The 22,722-nt window shown below is 45.1% G+C and overlaps 1 protein-coding gene across 1 annotated transcript in view; it reads right to left on the bottom strand.

The window, feature by feature from the left end:
- The window catches only part of LOC134540217 (nuclear pore complex protein Nup205), a 279,586-nt gene that overhangs the window by 45,862 nt on the left and 211,002 nt on the right, over positions 1–22,722 (bottom strand). The window contains exons 27-28 of the mRNA XM_063382820.1: positions 10,957–11,087; positions 9,599–9,731 (exon numbers count right to left, since the gene is read on the bottom strand). Of these exons, the coding sequence (XP_063238890.1) occupies positions 9,599–9,731; positions 10,957–11,087 (264 nt within the window). The remainder of the gene's footprint in view (positions 1–9,598; positions 9,732–10,956; positions 11,088–22,722) is intronic.

The following is a 22,722-nucleotide window of genomic DNA, read 5'->3' as shown; positions in this document are numbered from 1 at the left end:
GGAGTCCTTACTGAGCTTCAACAAACTTAGCACCAAAAATCATGTTGTTTGAAAAGTACATTCACATTGTTTCAACATTTCCACTTTTCAGCACAATAATTCTGAGAGAGATTGTCACAGAGTATTAAATTCTGTTCTTTAATCTATCATGCAGAACAATAATTTGTTCTGCACGTTCAGGAGTTAAATTAGCTCTACGATTGGAGATAGTGTTTCCAGCAAAAGAGAAGCGTCTATCGCTGGCAACCTGCTTGGCTGGAATGCTTTAGTAAAATTGCTTAACCTCAAAATTAGTGTCATAAATATCTGTAACTGGTCATTAAAGTTTAATCATTGAAAGTAATAAAAATAAAAACATTTTACTTCATTCAATATACACTTGCAAAAAAAAACATACACACAATAAACCTACATGGAAATTAAAGTCTTTTTCAATATCCTGCAGTCTGAAATATGTTTACTCATGACATTAAATGTAGAGCTGTATTGAAGAAGCCGATTTTGCCAATATTTAGTTGAATCGGCAATTCTGCCAACTTCCGATACAGTACGCTCGTTAATTTTCGGCCGATATTACTGAAAAACGAAAGAGACTGCCATAACCTAAAAATCCACGAGTACCATTTTCCCTTTCCGTAGTAGTACTGCATTCTTTCAGATCGCATTATTTCTTAGCAACATGTGCCAACCGTACATATCAAAGTTTAACATCCTTTTTTTTTTTAACAATGTTCTTTAATTCAATATGTCATAAATAAATAATACATTACTATCACGGTAAATATACATCTCAGTTGTTACGGTAACTATAGTGCAAATATGGTAGCTATCATGCTTCTGTAGTAATTATGGTATTCTACAAAGAATCTTTAGTTCTTTTTATGGTAATTATCTTAAAATAACTATTGGGTTTGTACTGTAGTTATGGTACATCATCCATATTTCTTCGTATGTTGTTGTTCATTTGTCTTTTCTTCATATTTACGTGTGCCATTATTTGAGACAAGAAGTTTCAGAAAAAATTTTAACGGACATTATATCACACATTTAATGGCGTAAATGACGAGACCTCGGGCGATTTAAACGCTTTATACGGAAAAAACTACCATGCGGGACCTCGTAAGCGAGTTTTACTGTGTTTTTTTCCCGTAAATAGTAAAAACCGAATCCTTTGACGAATCCTTTATCAGACCCGCCGAACCTTCGAATCCCTAGGATTCGGCGGATTCGGCAGATATTGGATTCGGTCGCCCCATCCCTACTAATATTGCTCTATACCTATCATAATGCATCTAAGTTGTTAGAGAGAGGGAAAAAAATAACTGTGTGTATGGTTGGAAGGAATAACTGTTTTGTTTACTGGCAGGGTGTCTACCAGATATAGTACCGTATTGGTCCGAAAATAGGCCGACCTCGAAAAAAGAGAAGAGTCTAGCGACAGCAACTACCTTCCTGCAACTGCGGCACCGCTTACGCTCGTTCCGGGGCCGGCTGCCGCATCGCTCACGCTCGTTCCGGGGCCGGCGGCACGATCTTATATATCATCTGAAACTTCTATTAGTCAAATATGGCCTCGTGGCTGAGCGCTTAGCGGCGCTATCATCTAATCGTAAGGTTGCCGGTTCGAATCCCGGTAGGTGCGAATTTTTTTTGTACTTGTAAAAATAAATACGAGCACGTATAATTTCAAAAGTAATAAATATATTTGAATAATGAATGCAAATAAAAGTAAATTTATTAATTAAATTGTAATTTTCAGATAAGGACATGATAACTAATGGTCAATTAGGTTAGGTTAGCTACATTATAAATACTTTAAAACTTTGTGGACGGTTGATTTGGTTAGGATAGTTACATTAAAGATACTTGGAAATCAAACATCCAGGGGGTAGGCGCTCCCGATCGGCCAACTTCGGAGAGGATCGGCATTTGCTGCCAGTTGCAGGACGGTAGCATTGCTGTCGCTAGACTCTTGTGAAAAAAGGCCGACCCCTTCTACAGCACACTAGAGGTGGGTTGGGACAGCAATTTTCGGTATCAGTCCCAACCTGATACTGATACAGTAATGTACCTAGGTACAAGTCTCTGATACTTCTGTATCAGACGGTCCCAGGAGGAAATAAAGCTCCGCGTACGCAGACCGTGCGACCGGAAGGAGAATCTGATACATTATTTATCACGCCTGGTAATTCTCTACCTCTGATACTCTCATGCCCGCCTGATACAACCAGTATCAATCAGTTCAACATTCACTGCAGTTCGTCCTGGCCGTGTATCACCATGTTGCGGGCTGTCATGCTTTGTAGTTAGTATTTTTATAGTGAAATAAGGAATGGATAAGTGCACGAAAAAGACTTCATTTGTGTGGAATTTTTTCACGGAAAATAATGAGTTTGCTAATTGTAATTTGTGTAAACAAAAACTGAGTTATAAATCATCGACTAATCTGAAGAAACATTTGAAACGTAAACACTGATATAGTATGCTTACTAATGTACCTATCTGTTTTTTTATTTTTTTATTTTTGATAAAATCGTGAATTTTTAATGTATAAAAACACTAGTTACTAATTGTTATCGAAAAAAAAAAAGTCCATATGTTGATTACATCTGTTATTAGTGTCAACTGAGAATTTATTTGCATTTTCATAGCTGTTAGGTGCACAAATATAAATATTATATCTTGTATTAATGTACTTTTTAATATTAAAATTTCATTAGTTTTATTATTGAACGAGACGGTGCACGCACTGCGCACTGAGTGTACTAAAGTAGGACAATAAACAAAACGACTTGTAACCAGGGCTGCCACTCTGATATTCATGAAAAACCTAGATAACCTAAAAAAAAAAAACCAGACACATGGGTAAAAAACCCAGATGCGTCTAAAATGCTATCGTTGAAAATGTTTGCGTACTAATTCAAAAATATAAACATAACTGGTTTTAATATAAAACAATTAATTACCTTACAAGACTGAAAACGGTTAAATACAACCAATACAAGAAAATTACACTGCAGCAAAATGGCTGTATAAGTAATTCTTGGACCAGCACATATCATAAAAAAAACCTACAAATATATACATGACAAAACAAACACCATCACTGCATACTTTAAACCGGTAAATGTTTTTATAAAACTGCATCATCAGAGTCTGATTCTACAAGATTGGTTTGAAGGTTAATTGTTGCATTGGTTTTGTGTTCTGCAAGCCTCTTTGAAGAATGTGTCTAATTTAATATTCGACTTAGCTTCTTGAAAACTAGTTTTGTGTTTATATGTATTTTTGTGTGTGAAACACATAGACTTGTTTGCATTTATCAAACAGATATTGCAACAGATACAGTAGCTACTACCTTTATTATTGTTTTAGGTATAAAAATAATTAAAATTATAAAAAACCTAGAATTGTTGGAATTCATTATTTAAAAACCCAGAAACCCAAACACCATTGGAAAAACCCAGATCTGGGTGGAAAAACCCATGAGTGGCAGCCCTGCTTGTAACAATATCGCTTTGCGCCTCTCCTTCAAGGCTTCAACGCCTTCCCCTGCGCTTCCTCCCCTACATTCTTTCCCTTCTTTATCCCTTATTCGTCGTTCCTGCTCCCTCCCCTTTCACAAGCTCCGCCCAAGTGACAGTCATCTGCGATCGGGTACTGCGCTCATTGGCCGTGGTGTTGTTCCAGGTGAATTCTGAACTGATACTAAAGTCTCTGATACTTTTCAAGTGTACTCGTTTGCCGATCCTGATACTGGCGCGTATCAGTGACAAAGTATCATGTTGATACTTTTCGACCCACCTCTACAGCACACTCAAAATCAGGGAAAACTGCATTTTTCAATTTATTTGCTTGAGCCCGCCAGCGACGCACATTCTCCTCGTCAACACCATATTTCCGCCCAGCTTCCACATTATTTGTGGTTTCTGCATATCTTATAACACTTACTTTTGAAATTGGCAGAAAAAAAGCAATGTTTATTTTTTGAATAATCGATAAAATAGCAACGTAACGTAAGACGACAATATGATAGTGTTACGATTCGAAACACCCGTAAATTCCGCAGTTAAACTCGAGATATCGTTCACACGACAATCCAGATATTTGTCTGAAAATGTTTTAAAAACATTCAACACAATAGTTTTCTGTTGACTTTTCAAAGGCTTTCCCGTTCTGTGTTTTACAAAACTCGGTCCGGCGTCAGCCATAACAAACCGTGCGCGCATGAATCCGAAATACAACTGTTGCGCCGGGCATCAACTGTACACCGTACACACGGCGTCTGCTAACATAATTGTAAGTAAATACTTGCTGACACATTAAACTGTATTGGATTACAATGGTGAAACGCTATAATGCTATATAACAATTGTTATAAAAAAGGCAGTGTAAAAATACTTACAAATGGTACGTAACCAAGGGACTATAACCAGACAAGCTTTTAAAAGCTATGAGCTACAAGTGACTACATCTGTGTACTTAACTTAAAATATGATACGTTATTGGGGTTAAGTGTGTTTATTATTTTTCTAAGTTGGAAAAATTACTAATTCCACGTAAGTACAGCGTAATTTTAGGTCAATGAATTGTATATCTGATAACATTTTTATTAGTGATGGTTCGAATCCCATTTTTCTCGAATCCGAATCTTGAATCCGAATCCCAAACAGTACCTCGAATCCACCCCTCGAATCCGAATCCAGTTCTCAAGGGTTAATTATAAAATAATTTATAAGTTAAGAGAAAAAAAAATTAAACATTATGCAGAATTATTTAACCCTTTAAATTTTTATTTGAAAAAACAAGGATTTTGACACGGTCTGGATCAAGATGATACCGTTTTTGGTCACATATGTTTCCTGCAGTGCTGAACAAACGTTCAGAGAACACTGTCGCTGGTGGTGAACACAAATATTTTTTGGACAGTTTATGTAGCCTGGGTGAACACGCAGACTGAGTTTTCCAGTATTCGAGAATGTTTATTTCTGGGTTAACTGTAGGATCACGTAAGAATCTGGTCACTTCATCAATTGCTGTAGAATCCGACTTGGTGGATTTAAGGCATTCAGGCATTATCTGCGAGTACAGTGATTCATGTATCCACGAAAATCGGAAAACAAAATTCAACATCCGACGGAACAATATTTTGTAGTTACCAACTTGACATTTGTTTAAAGTCCCAAATGAAGGTAAACGCTTTCCTGAAATATTTAATGGAAACTGAAAGGCGCCATCTTGGCTTCAATGGTTTTAGGCCATAAGAAATATTGTTGTGCGTCTTTTAAAATTAAGCCTCACTAAAGCATAGTGATTAATATGCCCTAAGTTAAAAGTGACGTGTTTTCTCCAGTTTACCCATTAAAATTTTTTATATTAATATTAGTTATTTTTTATGTTGCTCAAAATGATTGGCTAACAAATTCATTGGTTGGCCATCATGGAATTCTCAGATAATACATATTTTAATGTTGGTAGTCTACACAAACCAAACTTGGTCCTAAAAAAATTCATAAATAGAATGTGTATCAGAATATTTAAAATTGAATTGTGATTAAAATACATGTGTAAAAATACAAATGCATCCATGTTCATGAATATAAAGTAAGTTTCCCAAATCAGTACATGCTTCATCATTTTTTATATAATAACGAATTAAAAGTACAATACAGTAGAACCTCGTTAATCCGTGATGCGCTAATTCGGGAATCGGATAATCCGGGACGATTTAAAAGAGAAGAAAAATGAGAAGTAAAAATTGTCAGCGCTTAAAATTAACGTCAAGCGGGCCGGCGGCCGGCAAACACTACAAGCCATCGCGTGGGCCGCCAAACTCTGCAACGCTGTTTGTACCGACCCTTTGTGTCGCCCCCCTTTCAGCTGTCACATTTGTCACTCTTTAAACTTGAGGGGGATGTCCTGACTTCTGCTTCCCGTCTCCCTTTGTTTGTTTCCACCCGCCAACGCACGGCAGGCGCCTGGCGAGTGACGTGTCTGGCTGGCATTCGGCTGTACGAGGGGGAGGGGAGGAGGGTGCAAGGTCAGCACGATCTTATCTTTCTCTCTTCGGTTGTTGTAAATGACCGTGAACTAATGGCTAGGCAGTGCTGTATTTTTTTAAGCCGAGACACTAATTCGAAGAAGGCCGGCCCTTACCGTGAACGGCCTTTACCCAGCTGCACGCCGGTGTCTGAGAAGCTTGACAAGACCTTCCGGGCTTTTAATCGCTAGTCCGTGAAATTCGGTAATCCGTGATTATCTCGGTCCTGACCATCACGTATTAACGAGGTTCTACTGTACCTCAATAGGATGTGTTCCAAGGAAAACGTAAACAGGCCAAGTAAATTGTAAGCATTTAAGTTTTTAAAGTACTACATTTACATCAATATTTTTCCTCGAATCCAGAATCTTTCGAATACTAGAGATTCGGTGGGATTCGAGGATTTGAGGATTCTACCGGCCCATCCCTAATTTTTATGCCATAAGTGATTCTCCTTTAAATGTATGTGTTTAATTATACTATTTTGGCTAGTGCCCCATTATAGGCAGACTCTAGATTTCAAGGTTGACAAAACTGGCAAAAAAGGTCGGCCTATTTTTGGACCAATACGGTAAATGAAATTCCCTGATTTTCAAGGTTTTCCAGGTCTTGTGCCGTTGCACTCCGTAACGTTGCATGTACTCAACCTATTGTCATGTTTTTTTTTTTTTTTTTTTTTTTTGCAAACTGGAAATCATGTAGGCTCAATATTGTGAATTTTGAAAATAATTTCTTTGTTATGTAAGTTTTGTATTTTAATAATATCTAAATGTTAATGGTGAGAAATGTGAAACCTATTTTTAATCTAAAGTGAAGTGCTTCAAGATATTCTTTCAACAAAATACATTAATTTTAAAAACATTAATTAAAGGACTTTATAAAAAATAAATTTTTGTTTTAAATACTAATATTTAATTACATTAATCTTTTACATTTACTTGAGATGTATTAGTGATAATTTTGGAACTATAACTGTCTTGTTTTCATTTTTGCTCACCAAGTTTGATGTCTTGTGTCAATATCTATGGTGTAGCTTCTTAATGAGATGATCTATTTGCCTCCTTCTTCCTAATTGGTCAGCCATTATGTAATCATCTTCATTAACAACTTCTGTTTTAATCCGCTGGATTATGCGGTGAATTGACTGCCGCCTACCGTCTTTTCGGTGAGTTTTCTTTCTTGATTCTCCGAGAATCATTTTCTTTATTTATTTGTGGCCGATGTCTTAATTTTGGTGAATTTTTTGTTCATTTCTTTTAGCGGTCTTTGTGAGTGGCGTGAGACATCCGGGCCATGCTTGAGGTAGTCCATTAAGTACGGGACGGGGGTGAGACTTGTCTCCTCCGCTATTGGCATCAGGGTGCAGCCTACTTTTTAAGGAAAGTTTTCTTTTTCATCTTTCGGCTTCCAGCATGTTTCGGCATGAAGTTTAATCTGCTTTCAGCATCATCGGCTCTATTGCGTAGAAATATTATCTAGTGAAAGGAACTTTCCGTCGCTTCATTTTATAATGAATAAAAAACATTTTAGTTACTAACCTCAACATTTTTTTTTTTGTATTTGCCACTAGTGTAACCAGCCATGTGCTTTTTGTCTCTTAAAGTGTTGTAATAGTACGGGGCCCCAAGCTTGCAAGTTTAATTTAATGTTTTGTGAAACTGAATACTCATATCTTTGTAAGTTAAGTATGTGCATGATATTATTTAAAAAAAAAAAAAAAAAAAAAAAAGAATAAATGGCCTGAACCGATATAAAAAAGTATTATTTCTTGAAAAATCAGTTCCTTTTCGTAAATTAATTTAATAAATATTTGTGGTGTTATGTTGGTTGTAAGAGCCACATGATGAGTCAGTTGGCATTTTCTCTCTACTTGTATACCTCTACACTTATAAAGCAGTGCCATTGAACCTAAGGTCCTGGAGCTTCCCTGTTGTGTCCACCCCACAAGGTTAACCTAACCGACTGAGGTGGATAGGGCAGAACAAAATGGTAGCAGAGTGTGGTTCTGGCATTTTGTATTTTGTGTTGCTTGTGCATGTGTAGGATATTTTTTTCCTTGCATGTGTCCCTACCTCAGAGATTTGCTTGGCTTGGGGATGGCAATAGTTTGTTTTATTAATTTGGTTTTAGTATAAGCTGTAAGTTAATTGAATGTCTACTATTGTGCCCGAGTTCTTGTTAAAAGATGAACTTACTTTTGAGTGTCTTTCGCATGGTCTCCCATGTGAAAACACCACTACTGCCATTTTGCGTAAATCTCTGCGCACTGCCCTTCAGAGTAATGTGCCTGTTGTCAGTGATAATTTAAAGAACAATGACCCTAATGAGGAATTTAATTTGGTCTCAAGTAAAATCCTTGTGTTACCAGAATTAGTGACTAATCTTGTTGATGATGAGAATTTTGCTCTTACTTTGCCAAGAGTGAGAAATAGGTTGAGACATTTGGAGCGACGTGTTCAATGCCTGTTAGTTACATTCTCTTGTTTAGTCTGAGGTGCAGGTTGCCTCATTAAAAAATGTTTTTGCAGAAGTTAAGAAACTACTTGAACTTGTCAGTAAATCAGAAATAGATTTTTCCCTGTTAAGAGACCTGAACCTTGTGTCATCCATGGCACAAGTCTGTGACCGTCTTGCTGGGCTAGCATTGTCCTCTGCCGCTAATCAGCATCCTACTACTGCACCTATTCCAGGTCCTTCTCGTGTGAATTCCGATCCTACTGTGGTTGATTTTCCTTACCTAACATACACCACTGTGACACAGCCCACGAGTTCTAATTCTCATGTCACTTTCAATAATGCATCTGTGTACCACACCACGTGACAACACATAACCTTTCGCTGCCCAATGTTTTTGGTAAATTGACTCACCCGATAGAAAAAATGTTAAAAGATTTCCCGACCACTGATGGTTTGCATATTCCTACCTTTTTGAATTTTCTCAAGCTTATCGTCAAAATGAAACAAAGTAATAGTATACATGAAACGGTTATATACCCTTTCACGCTCCGTCCATTGGCTGAAAGGACGCAGTTGGCCATTACACATATGTTTTCGTTCAATCAGTATCATGAAGACATAATTAGTTTCTTCATCCCATCTAGGCTACTGACCCAACTACAGTTGAATAATTACAATAGATTACAAAAACCAGGTGAACATCTTGCGGCCTATGTTAATGAGGTGAAAGAGGCGGCTGCTATTTTTCGTTTGCGAGTTAGTGAACAGGAGGTGATTAACACCATTTTAGATAGGCTTACACCTGATGAACGATCCAGATTAGTTTTTTTAACTAGGCCTTGTACATAAGCAATTACTAATTTGTAGTCATTTCCAAAAATGAATTACATACTGAACACCAGTGAATTTAAAGGAAAACTATTTGTAGTAAATATTTGCAAAATTGTAACCTATGCTTTAAACACGTCCAATTTTTGAAATGCGACAATAGAAAAAGTCATGGCCTGAAAACTATTTAATAATTAAAGATGGCATCTTCAGACATAAAACATGCTGCTAACTACATAACTATAGACATTGAGAAACTTGCTGGGTGCCAACCTCAGCCATGCACTGCAGGTTCTCAGTCCCGAGCGTGGTGATGAGTGCGTCGCAAAGGTTGAGTGCCGGCAGGAACACCTGCATGTAGCGCGCACTCACCGACGTGAAGAAGTCCTCCTCCACTGTCACCAGCCTGCAAGCACCACATCATGATCTGAACTGTGCCAGACCGTCGGGGTCTCAATGGCCACCTCACCACAAGGCGGGGGATTTGCAAGAGGCACAGCCAAGTCGTGAGAATCACGGTCACGTCTCTTCTAGGGATAGTAATGTGTCAAGGGTTCCCTGTCAAAGCATGCACAAGGTTCCAGTTGTAAATGATTCATCAAGACAATTTCTTTCTGGTGCCGTTTATGGTACCAGAACACAAATGAACACTTAATACACACTGACAAATGTTAAAGGACATGTAACTTAAGGAGACAGAACTGCCTGTGATGATCTTGAAGACTTTCTGGCATGCAGACTGCAGAGAGGCATTTGTAGACACATAAGTTGACGTCTGGAAGTCTATGGTCAGTGACAGTTCCCTACCAATGACAGACATGACACGTCGAGAAACAGACAGTCGGATCCTTTACCTTTCAAGACAGGGTGTCTGTAAAAGTAATGTTATAGTCGGCGACAGGCAGGTGGCATCAGCGGCGGCGGGCAGACTCTCGTAGCTGAAGGTCACAGGTCTCGAAGTGCTGACAGTTCCGATGCGTATGCGTATGCGATAAATGAACCAAGGCATCGAGTATCGAGGCGATAAGGTGTGTCGGAGGTTAGGCAGTGACAGGTAATCACAGCTTCTGTACCCTCTTTTATCACATATCTGGCCAGGAGGAGGTTAACCAATGGGAAGTGAGAGCATGCTGAGTAGCGATGCATGTTGAGTAAGCAGGGAAGAAAGGGGAAGAGATACTGCCTTCCTCACCAAGTGAGCCTGAGTAGTTCAAGGTCACACAGCAGCACTGAGCCGGGCATGTATTGGGATGGTGACCATGCAGGTGCCTGCACCCGGGGGCTAATAGAGACGGGATACCGGCGCCGCAGCCGTGAATTGTGAGTGTAATGTAGCCCGTATTTGTTATGAACGCTGCAGGATAAGACTGTATTTTAATTAACTTTAACATATTTCTTACTTTTCCCTTTATTTACACTTTCCCGCTTTTTACACTTTTTTACGTTGTCCCCATGAAAAGTGCAAATAAGGGGTTTTGCTGTAGAGGCTCAACAGGGATTCAATCTGACATCCTCCTAGTTGATAGTAGAATTATTCTTACTCTACAAATTTATTGATATATAAAATTTGCTCACTTTCCATTGCACTTGTTAAAACTAGAACAAAAAATGAATGGTTTTACTCTACTTACTTAGGCGTGTTTTTAGTCCTGATGTCAGGGTGCCTGTCTAGGATTTGGAGTGAGCACAGACAGCCAAGCACATCATTCTCCAACAACATTCGGGCACCTTCAGCTGTTGAAGCAACTCGACACAGCAATGCCTACACAAACACAACAATAAAATATTAAGGTGCATTTTTAAACAATAGGGATTAGCGACATATCAGTTCTACTTTTTTTCCTAGTTCACAGTTTGGTTACAGTTCGTAAAAATTTGTTTTGAGAACAATCACACATCAAAAATACATTATATCTTGATAAATGACATCATTTTGCAGTATGACTTATCAGCTCTCCTTTTTACCATAATCTCAACACAAACAAATCGCCTGTGTAGCACATTGTATCACATCTTACTAGAAGGTTAAAGCAGCACAGTATGTATCTACTAGTGATGGGTCGGTCCCAGTTTCCGGTTCTTTGCAAATTAACCAAATCTCGTACCAGGTATATCTTTACAGCCAAACCTTTCCCAATAAAAACTAAGACAGTACATTTTATTTGTTGATTATTTAGGGCTGCAAGAGTGGTAGCAAATAACTGCAAATCCATACTGGTAGTCAATTCTAAATACTGGTAGAATTTTAAATATACATTTTAAAAGTATATTGGGTCTGTCTTATTTTTTCTACAGGTCTACTTTTAGTTGATATGAAATGATAACCCTGTCTCCAAAAGAAAAAAAAAAGGTCCGATCTCAACACTCTTTTGTACAGAGTTATCTTTATATCTGAGAACGACTAAGGACTTCCCTGCAAGGCGTGTAAAGGAAGATTGCACGTTGTGAGAAATTTTCAAAGATAAACCAGCCATTACGTTCAAGTGAATATGGTTGCAACCAATGCCTTGAAGAAAGTTAGAAAAATAGGTCCCTCCTTAAGATAAGTTATTTCCCCAAATCCTAGAAGTATACTTAATTTCACCCAGGAAGGTTTATTTCTTAAAATTTATTTTATTTTGTTAGCTATAATATATGGATTATATTACAGAGAACCAACAAGGACCCACTTCCTAAACCCATTTTGTCAATACAATGTAAAATGTTATTAAGTTTTTCCATATATAAATATAACATAGACATTTTTTGGTTCCTTCACACTTACACCGTAGAAGCAAAACCATAATTGAAAATTCCTTCATTTCGCTCGCTACGTGTTTTATCGCATAATGGTCGCGCGCGCGTAATCGTCGCAACCATATTTTAGGCTGTCAAAATTGGGATAAAAAAACTTCTCTCGCATGATGTTTTTGGTCCCGCTAGTAGATGCCGAGCGCTTTGTTTAGGTACCTATCTTTTCCGTATAAAATGATGTATTTTAAAGTAGAAATCTAATATTTATTCGGTCATTACCACTTACTTAATAAATTAACGGAAAAATACGAAGTTGTTTGACGTGCAAATTTTCTTATAAAGACTTTTTAAATGTTATTTCCTTTATCTGATCATCTACGTCATCGCGGTGTAGGTATAATCTAAATTTTAATTTAGGTCATTACCACTTATTTATTTAATTAACGGAAATACAAAGTTATCTTACATTTAATTTTCTTTTAAAGACGTTTTTAAACAGTATTTCCTTTATTTGATTTATAACGGTACGTTATATACAAAATAAACAGTTCAACGCCGATTGTAATTTTTGTTGTTTTTTTATTTTTTTTTTTAAACAGAATGCCCCGACGAATCCAAACACTTCCAATGGTTCATTCTCTCGTTTCATTTATACATCTGCCCGTCGAAAAACTGCTGGTACCTGGCACGAGGAAAATTAACGAAAAGTAATAGCGTAGATTAAGTCCTTCAGTAATGTTTTGCTGCAAATACATGAAGTCAGTGGCCGCACCCAGCGAAACCGAATTTCGCCCCGAGCCAAATGCCGACGAAGGTGGCCACAATTTCTAATTATTGTCCGAAAGAAAATAAAACAAATTAGGTTGACTTAATACTCGGCCTGGCTCTGACCACCAACGTTAAATTATCCATTAGCAAATTACTGCATAATTTAGCGAGAAGCCACCGAACGCGACCTAATGGTGCAGCAGTCGGCAGACAACTGGTGAAATCCTGCCACACTCTTCTCCACGCAGGGAGTAGACGTCACATGACCTCACCGACCAATCACACGCACTCTTCATTCACGCTTACCGATACAAGCCAATCACAGAACAAGTTACAATACATAAAAAAACCTTGTACACACAGAACTCTGGGCTTCCCCTGATCTGTCTCTTTTCAATTTCACCTCGAAATCGGGGACTCCCATTCTCGTTCTCTCTCCCACACCGTGAGACAGCAGTTATCACTCTGTGCCCATGCAGTGGGGGAATTACCGTCTTTATCTCGGTTGGCGGGGAAGCACTGTTTCTTTAACACTCCCACTTTCAGGCCTCTCATGCCTATCTTTCTAACCATCACACCAGCCCAGACACAGACCCGTGATTTATAATTATATTACAACACGTTAAATAAAATTAAGAACAGCAATTATAATACAAATTACTTTACAAAATAAAAATTATTTAGAAATAACCTGAAAAAGTAGGCCTAAACATGCAAAAATCTAGTACAGCGGCTCATTTGTGAATAATTACATAAAAAATAGTAGTGATTGAAAACGTCTAATAAAATAAAATACCTTCTTAAAAACATAGCAAGTAAAAAATATCAACCCTAAAATATATAACAAACGGTAAAATATCATTAGAAAGACTTTTTAAGAAATATTTACATTCATGAAAATAGTTTAAAAGAAAAATTATTTAATTAGGAGGGCAGGGTTCTGCAACATTACAGATTGTCTGCGTTTCTGCGGTGTACCGCAGCCAGCGCATCATTCATGTTTGGTTATGTTGCTCCCAGTATAAAGCGCGCTGTTATGACGAGTTCTCTCCTAAGGACAGCCTTATTACCTTCTCTTTCTAATGGGGCTTGAAAGAAATAAAGGTTTATAAAATAAGGTCTCGACATAAATTTCAGTTCCACTTCAATTTACTACTAACTATTACAATTGTCAACGCAGTCACCCGTTAAGGCTGGTCAAGACATTAAATCATTTCATGGAATAAAAAAGTACGTAACTCCTGTCGCGAGGCTCTTCTCTGGCTCCTCCAGAATGGCCTTAAGCGTCAATCTTTTAGTTTGCTGCCTGAGTGAGAAGGGAGTGAGTGGCCCCACGTTGGGCGCCACTAATTGTCGCGAGGCTCTTCTCTGGCTCCTCCAGAATGGCCTTAAGCGCCAATCTTTAGTTTGCTGCCTGGGTGAGAAGGGATCGGCCTGACTGGCGCGAGTAACTTCTGGCTGGAGGTTCCTAAGAGGGTTAGGTAGGATTCTCCCCCACCTTGGGATGCCCTGAAAGTGGCTCCCAGTGTCCCTCGTCGAATGCCTACTTACGGGCTGCGGCTGGTTTGGCTCTGCGGTCTCCCAGTAGTAGGGCTGACCTGCTTGCTGGCTGGCTGGCGGGCGGTTGGCTGGCTGGCTGGCTGGCGGGCGGCTGGCTGGCTGGCTGGCGGGCGGTTGGCTGGCTGGCTGGCGGGCGGTTGGCTGGCTGGCTGGCAGGCGGGCGGCTGGCTGGCTGGCTGGCTGGCTGGCTGGCTGGCAGGCGGGCGGTTGGCTGGCAGACTGGCTGGCTGGCGGCGGGATAGGTCCCCGTGGAGCTCCCTCACCCCGAAAGGACACTCTCAGATATGCGGTACGAGATTTATTATGAGTACTCGTGGTTGGTACCGACAGCCTCCCGATACACACTAACTCGCGGACTCGGTTGTCGGTCTTCTGCTCTTGGCTGGCAGGCTCGGCTGCCAGCGAAGGCGCGGTGAGCGTTTGAAGGCGCGGTGAGCGAGGCTCGGCTGCCAGTGGTGCCTCTAGGACACCAACTGACTTCCTGGCCCAAAGGCCGGCCTTATATACCCCTCCTGAGGGCCAGGGCGTGACGTAGGAAGGGCCGAGGGTTCCAAGAATCACGGGCGCTTCCAGGAATTCCAGCCGGCCTACGTGACTTGGACGGACCTCGGCTTGGTGGGTGAGGGGAAGGCGGGTGGAGGCGGCTGGGCAGACGGAGGTGGGTGAGGAGGGGGAGGCTGCGCGCGCACCCGCTCGGCCTGGCGAGAGAGGGGTAGGCGAGGGGTGGCGGCCAGTAGGCGGTGCTGGATGAGGAGGGGGAAGCTGCGCGCGCACTCGGCTGGCCTGGCGAGAGAGGGGTGGCGGCCGGTAAAAGTGCGCGCGCACCCAGATGGTTGGCATGGCAACCAAGGACGCGGCGCGGTCGCCCTGGCAACGGGCGACGCGGTGGTGGCCGGACGGTGACAGCTGTCGCGGCCGTCAGTGGCGGCGGCGCGCACACGTGTTTAGGAAGGAAGGGGCTGACGGCTTCGTGATTATAGACGTGCGCGGCACGTCGCACGTCAAACCCCCTCTCCTTGAAAAGGCGGCAGCCACTTTCCACGTGTGCGGCCTGATCTTCGGGGTGGTTCCTCCATCCTTCCTTCCGTCTTGGGGATGATGCCTTCCACGGTGCTCCGTCTTCTGGGAGGTGGGGATACGGGTAAAGGCAGGGATGACCCTCAGGTTGGGCGTGAATGATGGTGAAATGATACATGTCCCTCCTACCTGACTGGTGATAGGGGGGAAGAAACAAGCTCTGCTTTCTGATGTGACTAGGGGGCTCAAATCTAAAACTTGCAGCCTAGTTCGAACTCTTTGCAATATCTCTAACTGGATGAGGCTCTATCTTACACGCTAAGGAACCAGAGCCCAGGCTACACCATCATCATCGTTAGTGTCCTTGGAAACATGGTGTGCCCTGCCAAGTTTACAAATTTTTTAATCTTGGGTTGGTTCCTATCTATTTACATATACACATTATGATTATTGGGCTCTAACACATGTTTCTTAAGCTTTATGTACACTCTCCTTCCCTGGGGACGGCTGTCGGCTTTAAACATTTACAATTTCCACATAGGTACAGGTACATTTCTTAGAGTGGAGCTCTTCTTTCGCTCTTACCGCTATACATTGCATGGTTTGAAAAATGTCTATCGTAATTGTCTTTGTCATTCTTGCGGCTTATTTCTCTTTTCGTTGATCCTGCACCCGCACGCAGGAGTGGTCAGGTGGCTTATCGAAGCCCCTGAGGTGATGAGGTTAGCGACCCCATACCTTGTTTAAAAATGGCCATTCGCGCACTCACTACACTTACTGTTGGTGCTGGGGGCGGTCGATCCGGTATCTCCCGGGTCGGTCCTCGATGGCTGCTCTGCAGACTCGCCATGGCTGCTCTCGTCGCTGGGGTGGCAGCTGGCTGGCGGCAGGGTGGCGCCCTGCTGGAGTGTCGGTGGCAGCTTCCGCTGGCACTGGGTCAGTCCTCTGGGTAGACTGCTGGTTCGGGGTTTCTAGTCGGGGTAACTGGTCCAGGGTTTGGACTGGCATACCCGGGAGAGGTGCGCTGTTGTCCTGGTGGTCCGCAGTCCTGGCTGGTGGAGTCATCTGCTCCACAGCCTTCTCCTTGGCTGCTGGGCCGGACGGGTTCAGGAGGTCCTTAGCTGACTGGTCAGCCTGGGAAGGGATCTCCTCGGGTTCCGGTGACCTTGCCTGCCCTTTCTGGGTTCCTGGTGATGGGCAGGTCGAGGTCACCGGGACGAACGGCATTCGGGTGGCCGTGGCTTCACTAGTATCGGAGACCCTGAGGTTGATTTCTGTGGCTGGGTCTTCCACTAGGTCGACCCGGAGCTTCTGGGGATGGGGCAACTCCTCTGAGTGGGTTGTTACGTTAGGTTTTGCCTGATGCGTTGGTTCGAAGCCCCTGAAATCTCCCTCGTCTTCCTCTTCTGCAGGTGTGATGGGACCTTGGCTGCCATCGGGATCCATAACTTTCTTGATTTGACTTAAAGGCACTTTCCTCATTTTACCCACCTCGTCTATGACCCACCCAGTATTGTTCTGGATGCGGTGGAGAGTTGTGGGGCCTTCCCATCTGGGCGCAAATGATGCACAGAACCGCTTGCCCTTGCTGCTGAGGGGGTGGTTTCGTACCCAGACCTGGTCCCCCTCCTTCAAGGGTGGTGACTTTCTTTCTGGTTGTGCGTATTTCTTTTGGATGTATTCCTCCTGATTTTTCTGCGCCTGCTCTTGCCTTGCTTGCGGGTTCCCCCATCGGGGTTGGTCCTCTGGTGGTGTCTCGGTTCACCTCCATTCCCCTGGCCGTTTCAGACCTTCTCCGAACAATAGTTCACTTGGGGACATCCCTGTGGCCTCGTTCCTCCGCCTCCTTAGAGTGAACAGAATGGTGGGGATGTGGGTGTCCCAGGAGGAGTGGTCATCTTTGATCCGAACCCTGATTCCTTTCTTGATCTCCTGGTTCCGACGTTCGGTCGGATTTGCCTGTGGGTGGTACGTGGGGGTGGTCCATTTTTCCACATCCCACTTTCGACATGCCTTCTCCCATGCTTTCCCTGTAAACTGGGCTCCATTGTCAGTGAGTATTTTTCTGGGATATCCCCACCTAGCAAAGACTTCGTTCTCCATCAGGGTTATTATGTGCTTCGCCTCTGACTTTGCTATGGGGAATCCCTCGACCCATCTTGAGAAGAGATCGGTGACTACCAGTAAGTACTGCCTTCCCCGTTTGGTGCGTGGATATGGCCCCATTAAGTCCAGCGCTACAGTATCCCATGCTACCTTTGGTCGTCTTGGGTACATTTGTGGCTTTGGGGTTGAGTGTGCCTTTGCTTGGGCACAGGTTGGGCACTTCTGGACGTGGTCCTTAACATCTCGTGTGACTCCGTGCCACCAGTATCTTTCTGTTATTGCTTCCAGGGTTCCCTGAGTGCCTGGATGCCCTGCCTGATCGTGGTCGTGCATGTGGTAGAGTAGTGATTCCCTGTAGGATGGGGGCACCCATAGTTTCCATGTCTGTCTTCGGGGTGAGGTGCGGGTCCAAATTATCCCGTCCTTCTCTTGGTAGTGGTCTGGGTACTGACTGAGGAGGTTCCTAACTTGGGGATCTCCTTGTTGAGCCCTCAGAAACCGTTCTTTTTCTGTTTTGGTCGTGATGGCTTGGAGGAGCACTATTGCGTCAGCTCTAGGTCGGGGTGTGAGGGCTGGTGGAAATATTTTTCCTGTATGGTCTTCACCGGTGTCCTCCCTTGGGGAGTGGTTTGGAAACCTTGACAGTGCATCTGGGAGCTCGTTCTCCTTCCCGGGACAGTGTTCCACGTCGAAATCAAACTCACTTAGAAAATAGTCCATCTGGCTAGTTTTGCCTTGGTGTCCTTGACCCTATGGAGCCATGAGAGGGCCTGGTTGTCTGTCCGGACTGTAAAGGGGGCATCCTCTAGGTAATACCGGTAACGCTTAATCGCCCAGACTATGGCTAGACATTCCAATTCGTTACTGTGGTACCTCGTTTCTGTTTCATGCAAGGTGGCTGAGGCGTAGCTGATGATCAGCTTCTGTCCGTCTTCTCCTCGTTGGTACAGCACTGCCCCTAATCCTTTGAGGCTGGCATCTGTCTGCAGAATCATTCGCTTGTCTGGCGTGGGCCGGTGCAGGGTGGGCAACTGGGCGAACAGTTTCTTTGTTGCCTGGAATGCTTGCTCCTTCTCTGCTGTCCATGCCCACCTCTGACCTTTTCGCAAGAGGGGTAGTAGTGGCGCTGTCACTGTTGCCATCCTCGGTACATAGTCCCTTAGCCAGCCGCATGTCCCTAGGAAGCTTTTTAGCTGCTTGGGGGTTTTAGGTACCTCAGCCTCCTGGATAGCCCGGATCTTCTCCGGCAGGGGCTTGTTCCCTTTTGGCGTAATTAGGTGCCCCAGGTATTTAATCTGACTCATCCCAAACTCACATTTTTCCATGCGGCAGGTGAGGTTGTGCATCTCTAATCGTTCTAGGGCTCTCTTCAGGTGTGTCTGGTGTTCTTCCCAAGTCTTGGAAAAAATAATGATGTCATCCATGTAGGCGACACAGAATGTTGCCATGTCTCCTGTCAACACCTCTGTTGACATGAGGCGTTGGAAGGTACATGGTGCATTTTTTAGCCCAAAGGGCATCACCCTGAACTGCAAGCTTTCACCATTTGGACTGGTAAAGGCTGTATATTTCCTGTGCTCCGGGGCCACTGGAATCTGCCAGTAGCCGGCCCTTAGATCTAGTCTTGAGAAAATGTGAGCGTCTCCCAACTCCCACAGGGTGTGGCCAATATCGGCCATGGGTGGGGCCGCGCTATAGGTTAGTTTATTTAGGGGTCGATAGTCGACGCAGAAGCGCATTCCGCTACTGCCCTTCGGGGCAAGAACTATACGTGCGTTGTAAGGGGAGTTGGCAGGCTCCACTATCCGCTGCTGCTTCATTTCCTTCAATTGTTCGAGAATGATTTTCCGTTTCCCTGGGGAGGGCTTTCCTGGCCTTTCATACACAGGCTGTTCTGAGCTGAGGTGAATTTCATGCGCTGTGGTTCTGGTTTGCCGCAGGGGCCCGTTGTCCTCAAATAGCCCCCTGTGCTGGTTTAAGGTATCCAGGAGATGTATGACCTGGGAGGGTTTCAATTGGTGCTTAACACCTTCCTTGTCTATTTCTGTTGAACTCCCTGATGGCTGGTCTTCTGACCACTGTTCTGTTATCCGAGTCTTTGTGCCGAAATGTACACGCCCGGTCCCAAAGTCCAAAATGCATTCCTGTGTGTGTAGCCAGGGCTGGCCCAGGATCATCTCTTCCTCAATCTGTCCAGTTACAAGGAATTTGACGGGCTGTGTCCCTATCCTTGTTTGGAGGGGTAGTTCGATGCTTCCCTTAACATGTATTTTCTGCGTGGGGTCCGCTAGGGAGACTCTGACTGACGAGGGTTGAAGTCAGTCCCTTAAGGTTAGAGGGATTTGGTCTGTCTGAATAAAGTTGGCAGAGGCTGCTGAGTCGAGGAGGGCCATTACCTCCTTTTCTCCGATGCCCACGATAAGTCTCGGGGTGCCTGTCCTGGTATCTCCCAGCTCAGTGCAGTGGAGAGTTGAGACCTTTATGCCTTGCTCGGGTCGGTCTGCCTCTCGTTCCTTCCCGCCTTCTCGTTTCCCTGCCTCTGCAGCTGTCCCCTGGATCCATCGCCGGCTATTGGCCCTTGGTTGTCCCTGCGTGTGGGGCAGTCTCTGTTTAGGTGGTATCCGGGGCAGTACCAACATCTGGGTGGCCTATTCTGGCTGACATGCTCGGGTGGCTTGGTTTGCATTACTCCCCTCTGGACTGGTCCTGTGTTTGCAGGCAGTGGTCGGGGAGGCGGTTTCTCGGGAGGCTGTCTGCATATTCCGTCCCTCTCAAGTGCTCGGGCTCGATCGACGAGCTCCTCAATTGTTTCTGCTCGGGGGGCCCGCAGAAACGAGCGGAGGTTCGGCAGTAAAAGTTCGATGATGAAGGGGATCCCTGTCCCTTCCGGTTCGTTGGGGTGCAATCTCCGATATATTTGTATCTTCTTTCGTATGAAGATTTCTGTTTCTTCGTGCGGGGATTGTTCCTGGCTATAGAATTGGCAACACAGGTCTGCTACTAGCTCTGTTCCTGCATATCGAGCTACTAGTCGGGATCGTAGCTCTGCCCAAGTGGACACAAAGTCCCCGTAAGTGTTCCACCAGGTGGCCGCATTCCCTCTGAGTTGGCGTCGCCCATGTTGGAGCCAATGCCCATGAGGGATTCCCGCTTCTATTAGTTGGCCCTCGCACTGATCAAGGAACTCGGTTGGGTCCTCATGAGATCTTCCTGCAAACTCTGGAAGCATTATGCCGCTCCCATTTGTGATGGCAGGGTGGGGCGGAATTCTGGAGTTAGCCAGTTGTTGGGTCCTGCAAGTGGTGCACATGTATTCCAACCCTTCAATATTCAGCACTTCCTCCCTCCATCCTAGACAGGTCATGTGGTAGGGCCTAGCACAGTTTCGGCAGGTCACGCGTTCCTGACCGTCGCCTCTGCAGCTGGGGTGGGAGCATTTCCGGGCCTGTATTCTACAGTCTGCGCACTTGAACTCCATCCCCTCCCAGTCTCTGGCTTCGTCTGTCCAGCCTAGGCATCTGCCATGAAATTTCTTTGTGCAGGTGTTGCATTCTAGGTAATACAACCCCTCCCCTGTGCAGCTAGGAGCGGGGCACTTTTGGGAGGCCTCTAGGGCCTGGGGGGAATATTGGCTATCTCCCTGTGGGCTAGCAGTAGCCATGGTGTTTTCAAGATAGGTTTTCTGGGCGCCACTGAGTTTTGGGCAGTCTCAGAACTGGCTGATAAGAAGGTTATCTCAGGGGGCAGCTGTGGGTGGCCGTCTACTGACAAGTCCTATAGTTGGCCCCACGTTGGGCGCCACTAATTGTCGCGAGGCTCTTCTCTGGCTCCTCCAGAATGGCCTTAAGCGTCAATCTTTTAGTTTGCTGCCTGAGTGAGAAGGGAGTGAGTGGCCCCACGTTGGGCGCCACTAATTGTCGCGAGGCTCTTCTCTGGCTCCTCCAGAATGGCCTTAAGCGCCAATCTTTAGTTTGCTGCCTGGGTGAGAAGGGATCGGCCTGACTGGCGCGAGTAATTTCTGGCTGGAGGTTCCTAAGAGGGTTAGGTAGGATTCTCCCCCACCTTGGGATGCCCTGAAAGTGGCTCCCAGTGTCCCTCGTCGAATGCCTACTTACGGGCTGCGGCTGGTTTGGCTCTGCGGTCTCCCAGTAGTAGGGCTGACCTGCTTGCTGGCTGGCTGGCGGGCGGTTGGCTGGCTGGCTGGCAGGCAGGCGGCTGGCTGGCTGGCTGGCGGGCGGTTGGCTGGCTGGCTGGCGGGCGGTTGGCTGGCTGGCTGGCTGGCTGGCAGGCGGGCGGCTGGCTGGCTGGCTGGCTGGCTGGCAGGCGGGCGGCTGGCTGGCTGGCTGGCTGGCTGGCTGGCAGGCGGGCGGTTGGCTGGCAGACTGGCTGGCTGGCGGCGGGATAGGTCCCCGTGGAGCTCCCTCACCCCGAAAGGACACTCTCAGATATGCGGTACGAGATTTATTATGAGTACTCGTGGTTGGTACCGACAGCCTCCCGATACACACTAACTCGCGGACTCGGTTGTCGGTCTTCTGCTCTTGGCTGGCAGGCTCGGCTGCCAGCGAAGGCGCGGTGAGCGTTTGAAGGTGCGGTGAGCGAGGCTCGGCTGCCAGTGGTGCCTCTAGGACACCAACTGACTTCCTGGCCCAAAGGCCGGCCTTATATACCCCTCCTGAGGGCCAGGGCGTGACGTAGGAAGGGCCGAGGGTTCCAAGAATCACGGGCGCTTCCAGGAATTCTAGCCGGCCTACGTGACTTGGACGGACCTCGGCTTGGTGGGTGAGGGGAAGGCGGGTGGAGGCGGCTGGGCAGACGGAAATGGGTGAGGAGGGGGAGGCTGCGCGCACACCCGCTCGGCCTGGCGAGAGAGGGGTAGGCGAGGGGTGGCGGCCAGTAGGCGGTGCTGGGTGAGGAAGGGGAAGCTGCGCGCGCACTCGGCTGGCCTGGCGAGAGAGGGGTAGGCGAGGGGTGGCGGCCGGTAAGAGTGCGCGCGCACCCAGCTGGTTGGCATGGCAACCAAGGACGCGGCGCAGTCGCCCTGGCAACGGGCGACGCAGTGGTGGCCGGACGGTGACAGCTGTCGCGGCCGTCAGTGGCGGCGGCGCGCACACGTGTTTAGGAAGGAAGGGGCTGACGGCTTCGTGATTATAGACGTGCGCGGCACGTCGCACGTCAAACCTAGTTGATGTATACATGACACACGTTTGTTT

The sequence above is a fragment of the Bacillus rossius genome, chromosome 1, assembly GCF_032445375.1.
Source record: "Bacillus rossius redtenbacheri isolate Brsri chromosome 1, Brsri_v3, whole genome shotgun sequence".
NCBI lineage: Eukaryota > Metazoa > Arthropoda > Insecta > Phasmatodea > Bacillidae > Bacillus > Bacillus rossius.
This window is presented reverse-complemented; position numbering and strand designations above follow the sequence as displayed.